This window comes from Oculina patagonica, unplaced genomic scaffold, assembly GCF_052425735.1.
Source record: "Oculina patagonica isolate OP01 unplaced genomic scaffold, crgOcupat unplaced2, whole genome shotgun sequence".
Lineage (NCBI taxonomy): Eukaryota > Metazoa > Cnidaria > Anthozoa > Scleractinia > Oculinidae > Oculina > Oculina patagonica.
In genome coordinates this window covers 710,238-719,979 of record NW_027558036.1, presented here as the reverse complement: position 1 = coordinate 719,979, position 9,742 = coordinate 710,238, and the positions used below count along the sequence as shown (strand labels likewise).

Genomic DNA, 9,742 nt, shown 5'->3' with positions numbered 1-9,742 from the left:
AATTTTTTCTGTTACAAGTGCGTCGACTTGTATGGAATTCACCAAACGGTTAAAGCAGAGTGTGATCCAATATCGCTTTAATTTGGCGGTAAAAACGCGGTAGACGTCGACATTTTATTAAAATGGGAAACAAAACGTTTTCACAAGGGAGGAAAAATCATAATTTTGCAATGGCGAAGTGGCATTGACAACTCAATCGTATGAGGTTGCTCACAAAGCGATAAGTTAAAAAAAAAATTCCTAGAAGGATCATTCTCTTGATTGTGAGTAATTTGCTAAACCCGCACCATGACCAAGAGTGTTTGTGCGATAGAAGACATCTGAGCTATATAGTCTACATTATTAATATACGATCTTCTTTTTTGGCTAGGCAGATCGATCGAAGCAACCGTCATTGGAACACTCTGAAAAAGACGAAACTGGAGCATGAGACTGTAATCATGCAAACTTTATTGTATTTCTTTTAATTTCCTATATTTTGTTCAAGAAAGAGCAATGAAAAATTACGTTTTTGTTTATTTAATATAAACTTGACTTTCTTTTGCAATATAATTTGTGCTGAGTTGTTACTTCCAACTAACTTTTCTTGTTGCTAAAGTACTGCAAAATTTCAAAAGCAATCCCTGGGCTTGTACTTGCTCCACATCACTTTCAGGTGGACTTATTTGTGGAGGGCTTATATACGGGGGTTATGATGTGGGGGGGGGGGGGAGGGGTATTTTCGGAAGGAAATTTTTCTTTTAAAAAATCTTTTGTTTCTGAGTTAGGATACTGTGTCTGGAACATTTGTGATACCACATGACAAAACTTTCTAAACATAACGAAATGAAACCCAAAACAAGTCCTACAGTCGTTAAACAAACATGACAGGTCACTGAGCATTCTCTATAATAACGCCGTCAGATAGGGCCTTGTTACTAATAGACAATGGGGATGTCACATGTGCAATAGCTAATTGTATGTAAGCTTACTTCAGGGGTTAGGGTTAGGATTTTCGTATTTTAATGTAATATTTCTGTATATAATTTATGGCTTAATATTTTTTTTCTAGCTAGTTCAGGTGCCCCCTATTAGTAGTGGGAACTCCCTCGGTTATTCACATACGACAACTAAATAAAGTTATTATTACATGTATTTTTATTATAATGTAAAACAAGCTAGACCTATAGTAAGAGCTTTAAATCGGAAAAGCTACCTCCTTTCAAAAGCTTCAAGGTAATATAAGCCTTATATGTAGGAGCACTTATTTTTGGAAGGACTTTTGAGTTTGAGATTTTTTTTTAGAGAGGGGGAGGGGATTCCTTGGGCAGAAATGGAATAAATCAAGCTTCACATCCGTTCCTGATACACTGAACCAAAAAGCATTTCGTTTAAATCCCATTTTACATCAATTTGCAAAACATTCAGACATTTTCTGTTAGCCATTCCTCAGCGGATTGTTTACTCTGCTAATTCCGGTGCTCTGTTCCGTTAATCTAATTGGTTACTTTTTTCTGCAACTAGAGTTACATTCTCTTTAAGAACCCGGTCGGGACGGGGCTCTTCTTAAATTGGACTATACTGGGGGGCTCCGGGGAGGTATCTTTTGGCTGGAATTTTATAAAAGGGGACACAAAGCTGTAAGCGAAACTGTAGGCGAAAGTGAAAAATTAAGAAAAGAAATGCCGTATCCTCTCTTTAGGTATCTGAAAGGGGTACCATTTTCTATCGAAGGTATACGGAAGGCTTACCTTTTCTGTCAAAAATGGTATATGAAAGAGTAAGGGGTTTCGACCTCGGGACTGAGCCTCCCCGTATTAAAACAAATCATGTTTGAGTATCCCCCTCCCCGAGGATCTTGAAACTTGTGGTAAACTACACTGATTGAGAACGTCATTGGTTGAAACGTACTATAGCGACTGACTAAAAAATAAATACACGTGGGAATCGCTAATTTTTATCGCGTCTTTATGAAAATCACAATCTCAAAGAAAAGTACTTGGGACACCATTTAAAACGCGACAATTCGTCACCAATGCTGGGAAATAGAGATCCCCCTACCCCCTTTACAATGTTACAACATTGGAAGTGGGGAGAGGGGGAATTACTAGATATTTTGTGTTTCAGACGGCAGAAACAACAACAACAACAACAACAACAACAACAGCAAGTGTCCTTCTCCCATCGCCAATCTGAATTACTTTTTGCTCCGTCTGGCGTACCAAGCTTTCGTCCGCTTTTCATCTTCTCGAAAAAAAAAAAACGAGTGCAACCCAGGTGATAGTGAAATCTCCTACGTAATACTACTTTTTGGGGGTTCGCCGCAAGATTTGTGTGTGAAAGGCCCCGTGTCAAGTACAAAATGACTTGCTATTAACTTATCACGCACAGTAAAAAGTAATGAAAATGGAGAATTTGGTCCTGAAAAAGAAATGAAACATACTTCGAGACAAAAATGAATGTGACCAATCTGTCAGTGGGAGTTATAAAGAGAGAAGCAGAGACACCAGTAAAGGTCAAAAGGAAGGCTTTATTAAAGGCTTATGTTTCCTTCTCCAGCAAAACATGACCCACTTTACAGTGTTTTCTAAACAACACGTAATGTTCTACCCTATAACATAAAACCTTGCTCATAATTAAAAGCCTTTCCGACGACAAACATGCTTGGTTAATCAGAAGTGCTGTGATATTAATAGTAAGGTGGCTCTCCGCTGTTCAAGAAAATTTATTATCCAACACCGTTCCATGACGTACAAATTACGCGCGATGCAAATATTTATTTTGCACGTTATACTCAGCCAAGATTACCTTTTTGGTTGGCTGGATACCCAGTGGTTACCAGCTCGTATTCCAAAAGCTCTCTTCGTATTCTGTCTTTCGAGGAATTTTCAATTAGAACCAGGAAGATCACACATTGCCTTTGCTAAAAGCAGTGTATTCCGATTGGTTTGTGTAATCGAACGAGTGTTTACGGGAGACGCCTTTTTAAACTTTGAGAACATCGGTTTTATTCGGCATTGTAAACTATCAAATTTAAACCGGACTTTTTTTTGTAGAATGGAAACACTCTTCCGTTGTTTTGACCAGATGCACGGCGGTGCTTTATACTTTCTTAGTCGTGAACTGGAGATTCTTACAGAAGATGCCCCAAATTGTAAAGCATAAAAATCATGTTCCCTCCGTCAGACAATGTTTGCGTAATAACGCACAATTAGAATGGAAACACTCTTCCGTTGTTTTGACCAGATGCACGGCGGTGCTTTATACTTTCTTAGTCGTGAACTGGAGATTCTTACAGAAGATGCCCCAAATCGTAAAGCATAAAAATCATGTTTCCTCCGTCAGACAATGTTTGCGTAATAACGCACAATTTACTTTTAAACAAATCATTTAATGAAAGTTTCCTGCAAATGTTCCACAAAACTGAAATGAACCTGCACTGAAAAAAAAAAAAAAATTTCTGCAACAATTATCTGAAGAATCCATAGGCGTACGAGGCGGGGGGGCGAGGGGGGCTGCAGCCCCCCCAGTACCGAAATTTTTCGGGCAAAATGCTTAGAATTCGGGAAAGAACCCCGGAGGAAAAAAGAAAATAAGCCGAAAAATCTCAACATAACGTTCAAAACGAATCACACCAACAGAAAAAGTATTGGAAATATACCGAACTTTGTGGTTCAAAAGTCCAAATTTATCATTCATCTGCTTTCGTTTCCTCTCGCAAATTGCTATAATCATCTTCGATTTTTCTCGCAAATTCTGCATGACCCCTCAGTTTGATTCAGTTGCAATCAGAATTTCCATAGTTTGAGCGTTTACACGCGATGAATCCAGTGTAAGACCTTGAAACAAAGCCGTTACAATGCGATGAAGTTAATGCTTTTGACTGAAGACTAGCTCAAAACTTTCAACGAAATGTTTTAATCATTCATCCCTGAATGTTTCACGCGCTTTTGTTTAACTTTCATGTTGGGGGAAAACAATGTAAATTGGCTTCCCAAAAATACTTTAATTTTTGCTGAACTAGGGTGAATAAATAAAATATTTCCGAATAAAAGGATACAGTGCATTGAAATCTTCGGGTAACGCCACGGAATTAATCAAAGGACTTGCAAAGCAAGCAGGCTAGTTAAGGTTTGTACACGACTATTTAAATGCCGTTTTTGTCGTCCATTTTATATGCCTCTTTATTCGGTTTTAACCCATGACATTTTTTTTCTCGGGCAATAAGGTCTCCGCCCCCCCAGGTCCGAAGGTGCCCGTACGCCTATGGAAGAATCTAAATCGACACAGGCGATTTTACTGAGAAAGTTTAAACAATTCTGATGCAAGAAAGCGGTTGGATAATAAATCGGTTCAGTGCGAAGCTCGCGTTTGTAAATCTTTCCCAATATTTGTATTTTGACTCGCCAAAGAAAATTGTAATAATTTGCCGTTAAAATTTGATTAAGCTTCACAGCAAGGCAAGCATGTCTGTCGAAAAAATTGAATGAACGTCACTTATCCTACACTGATAAAACTATCTGAGGACACAAAATACAACAATGTGCCACAGTCAAAAACACTACCAAATTCCTAATCACAAGTGACTTCATAAGACCTTGTATTTTCTTGTTTTGGACTAAAAACACTACCAAATTCTTGATTATAAATAACGTAATAAACTTTAGTATTTCTTGTTTAAAGACTGAAAACACTACCAAATTCTTGTATATCTTGTTTAGAGACTAAACACTACCAAATTCCTGATTATACATGAAATAAAAAACCTCACAAACTTCTTGTTTAGAGGGCAAGGGTAAGCATGTCTGTCGAGCAAATTGAATGAACGTCACTTATCCTACAATAAAACTATCTGAGGACGCAAAATACAACAATGTGCCATAGTCAAAAACACTACCAAATTCCTAATCACAAGTGACTTCATAAGACCTTTGTATTTTCTTGTTTAGAGACTAAAACACTACCAAATCTTTGATTATAAATGGAATAAGAAAAACTTAGTATACCTTGTTTAGAGACTAAAAACGCTACCAAATTCTTGATTATAAATGAAATAAAAACCTCACAATCTTCTTGTTTAGAGATTAAAACATTACTTAATTCTTGATCATAAATAAAATCACGACCTTAGTATTTTTTGTTTGGTGGCTATAACCACTACAAAATACCTTATTATAACTGTTGTTATGAAGTGAAATATTATTTTTAGTGCTCCGTAATTTTAGTTCATGATTTATTGTTTATAACTTTGTAAAACATGAGAATCTTGTGATTTAAGACCTTAGACCTTGGCATTTTCTTGATAGGAGACTAAAAAACGTTACCAAATTCCTAATTATAAATTTCATTAATATACCTTAGTATTTTCTTGCCAAGAGACTAAAAACACTACCAAATTGCTACTTATAAATGTCACTACCAAATTTCTTACTATTAATAACTTTATTAATCCTGAGTACGTATTTTTTGTTAGTGTCTGAAAACGCTACCAAATTCCTAATTACAAATTACATCAGCTAACATCATTCGACTAGTATCTTCTTTTTAAGTGAAAAATAACATAATATAACAATAGAGTTGATGTTCTTGGGCGTAAATATGTTTTTGACCCGTTTTTGAATGAGCTCTGAGAAGGGCCAAAAACATATTTACGCCCAAGAACATCAACTCTATTACTATTATGATCATTTCAGAGGGCATTAAGTTAAGGAACCAAAAAAAGTAAGCGATATCTTAAAAACTGCCGACTTGCGAGTCGGCGTTAATTTCAGATTGAAAACTAGGTTTAAAAGTTTACAAAACTTGGCAGACAACCGCAAAATTACTCAAAACAATCTTTGCTTGAAAAAGAAATTACAGAATTCTATCGGCAGCAAAGAAATTGTCGTCATTTAGAAGTGTTAAAATTAATTGTACTGTTAACTGAACTGGCAGTTTGGAATATGTCTGAAATTCAACTGAGCGAGTCTTGCTCGACGAAGACAAACTTACATTCTTTTCGCCGCCTGGATTCTTCTTTGAGTTTCTGTAATTCCTCTTCATCTAGCTGAGAAGACTGAAAATTTGCTTTCCCGTTCAGTCCTTCAAAAATTTTGTCGTTATAAAGCTCAAAAACAGTTTTGAAGCTTCTCGACTCAAATTAAACGAAGCTTGAAAATATGCCAGCTTGTGCCAGCCAGCAAGAAAACGGCGCGAACAGAATGGTTTTCAGTTCTGATCGTTAATAACTTTTTTTAGTCTAATTGGTCCACCGCAGCGGGCGAAAATATATTTTAGCCCGCTGAATTCTCCATTTTAGCCCGCAAAATACGCCACAATGCCCGATGAAATGATTATAATAAAGGTTTACGCCCCCCTCTTACAAACAGAATTATGGCGTCTTTAAAAGCAATGATATCCATGTGATACCTTGCAACATTTTAACACTGCTCAAAAGGAGGTCTCGTATGTTTCGTTTGGTGGCTCATGAATGTCCGCAATGACTACGTCACTTTCAGGATAAATCGTGCTAGGTTTGGGTTTTGTTATTTTAGTCACCTCACTTCTGGTACCGGCTTTCTTGTCACCATTCAGGGTTTCCTTCACGTTAGTTTCGTCGATTTCCTCAAGGCTAAATTCCATAGCTCCGGTGTCTTTTAAAGTGCTTGAAATCGACGGCATGTTTGTCTTTCCCGTTTGGAGTTGTTGCTTAAGAGCATTCCTGCCAACCAATCCACGTAATTCGCCCTGTAACTCATTCAGAGGCAGCAGCATGGCCAAACAACACGAGAAGGACCATTGTGGATTTTTGCGCCACTCTTTTATGTGGCGGTAAACTAGTAGAAGGTACTGGACTGCAAAGAAAAAGAAGCTACGGATTAGTAATCAAGTAATAATGAGGACACGATAATAATAATAATAATAATAATAATAATAATAATAATAATAATAATAATAATAATAATAATAATAATAATAATAATAATAATAATTAAAACATATTTATACAGGATGACCATTTCATTTATAAAAACTGCTATCCATATGGGTCCTGTGTAAACGATAAATTGTATTCGTATAGATAATTGGACCGCTTTCTGAGAGTGGCTTGTTCATATAGCGAATCTTCCGTGGGCCGATGACCGTCATTGAAAATGACCGATGATTGATGCATTTTCTAACTTTTACCCACAAGGTATATTTGGCTACAAACCATCAGCAGTACATTGGCATAGAGTAAATACCCCCCCCCCCCCCGATCCACAAAAGAGGTATTTGCCTTTGTAGGTTAAAATTTTAAACATGTCCAGACCGCGACACTTACCCACCAAAAGTCCAATCACCAAAGAGTTAGCTCCGATGACTAATACCGTAAACACGGTGCTGTCCACGTATGAGTCTATTGAGGCGGGTATGTTTTCTTTGGGAATCTTGCTAACAGTTCCAATGCCGAGGTTGACGAAGGTAACCGCGAGGGATGTCAGCATCAACCTGTTCTCGAATTTATCCAATATGGGGTGGACATATGCAAAGAGCATTCCATAGAGACCTGACATGACACACGCAAGTCCAACATAGGCCCTGCTTTCTCCTCCCACAAGTATCAAACCGGATGTCAATACAACCTTCCGAACCATCTCGACAAACTCCCAATACCACGAATGAGAATTATAATTCTCGAATAGGAATCGCAATCCCCTGAAAACTTCGGTGCTTTGTTCCTGTGTGTGAGATGTTTCGTTGTCAGCTTCGCTTTCACCAATCATCTTTCTTTGTTTCCAAAGAACTGTCATCGATACGGCTGGCAGAAGGAGTATGTAGAAAACCGCACAGTATGCAACGATGACCAAACGATTGTACTCTGGACCATGGCATATTATGTTGTAATCTGCTTTGAGGAACTTTGGACATTCTTTTTCGTTTTCGTCGTCACAAAGTTCCCGACAAGCCAAGGGGAGCACGCTTGCTGCTTTAGAGCATGTACTCAGGTACGTCACGTAAAGAACAAAAAACAAGTTTCTGTAGATTAGTTCTTTCGCTTGTGAAGTTTTCACCACTAGATCTCTTTCATCTAAACTGCTCCGCATCAGAAAGAGCTTTCTCAGTCCGTAGATAACGAGAGACATCGTGATGGCGGTAGCATTTAAAGCGAGAATGGCAAACAAGCTTCCAAATGCATCGACTTTCAAACCTGGTAGTATGCAGTGAATAGGTGCCATCTGGAGTACGTTCAGCTGTAACAGTTCTGAATATTTCCCAATAAGCGCGAGTGATTCTGGCCACTTTATGTAGGCAAATGCTTCCAGGACACCAAACGTTACTTGGTAGAAGCCTATTACGATCTTCAGTCTTCCAAGAATCATATCCACTGTAGAGCGTCCAGTACTCTTCTTGCATTTCTTTTTGCTTGTCCACACCACGAGTGCAACAATAATCGCAATCACAGCTGCTGCAATTGACAGCTGGCCGGCCATCCAGGTCTTTGTTGGACATGTTTTGCATGTTTGCATTTGCTTGTAGTACCCAGCACTGCACACCTCACATAATGGACCTTCATAGCCATCATCACATTTAGAATCTAGATCTCCCCTGCACGATTCCTTTCTTGGGCATCTATGTGTCTTAGGCAGGACGTAAGGGTACTCTATGAGGGAACCGTTACGCGAAGAATTGCGTGAAGAATTTCCTACAACAGGAATGATGTTCACGAGATTCATGGTGTACTTTTCATACAATAGTTTGTGTGTATTGTTTCCCCATTTCCACCAGTAGCCAGACTCAAGAGTAGCATAGTCATTTACGCATTTCAGTCCAGGCTGATCACACTGTTTACAACCTTCAAAAAGATGAATCCGAAAAAATCCATCTAAGCATTTGCAGGCTCTGAATCCTGCAAAAATGCTTGTATTTGTTCCTACAATAAAAGTGGAAACTATATATTAGAAATTATATAATTAATTACATACTATAAAAACACCAGTCGGACGTTTAACCACTGAGCTACAGTAGACTCGTGAGCGCTATCTCACTGTCTATTTAACTTGGTTTAAATGGGGCAAACATCCTGCATACCGCTAGGATTGATTAGATTTGTCGACACGTAGGTTCATTTCCCCAAAGTGCAGTCTGCGAAGTTGTGATCTTCGAATTTTATCAATTAACAACTTTTTACAAAAGAGAGCATGCTCTTTTGTTTTTGATTGTTTTAATGGAACTGTGTGTTCTCCGTTTAAACATTACTTTGAACGATTACATCATAACACTAGAAACAACGGGAAAACAGCAAAACTGCCCAAAGTCAAACTTGATTTTGCGCGCCGTAGTTTTTATTTTATAGGTGCCTCGATTTTTAATTCTTTACCTTTGAATTTAAGAAACATTAATTCTAGACTTTTATTTAGGAAAGCGTTGGACGAGTTTTACTTGTAATATTTTATTGTAGTTTTTAAAGGTTTTTAACTTAGTGCATGATCCGCTTTTTACACAATTTTCATTATATATTATATATAACTAGTAATTTTAGTAATTTTTAATTTTTAATTAGCAGGACCCCGTTGATAACAGTACGCATGTACTGAAGGGCTATCCTGGATAAACATTCGATTATTATTATTATTATTATTATTATTATTTATTATTGAAAGAAATGATGATAAATATCAAGCTTTGCACAACACAGTTAAAGAGATATTCGTTATTCAGTGCCACTCGCTACTCGCTCACTTCACTTCACTTCACTCGAAAACGATTCTCGATGTTAATTTTTCGATGACTTTATGGTAGG

At 37.6% G+C, this 9,742-nt stretch overlaps 1 protein-coding gene across 1 annotated transcript in view; it reads right to left on the bottom strand.

The window, feature by feature from the left end:
- Positions 1-2,489: 2,489 nt before the first annotated feature.
- The window catches only part of LOC144640136 (uncharacterized), an 83,035-nt gene continuing 75,782 nt past the window's right edge, over positions 2,490-9,742 (bottom strand). The window contains exons 23-24 of the mRNA XM_078499345.1: positions 7,283-8,872; positions 2,490-6,812 (exon numbers count right to left, since the gene is read on the bottom strand). Coding sequence (XP_078355471.1) covers positions 6,409-6,812; positions 7,283-8,872 — 1,994 coding nt within the window. The 3' untranslated portion in view covers positions 2,490-6,408. The remainder of the gene's footprint in view (positions 6,813-7,282; positions 8,873-9,742) is intronic.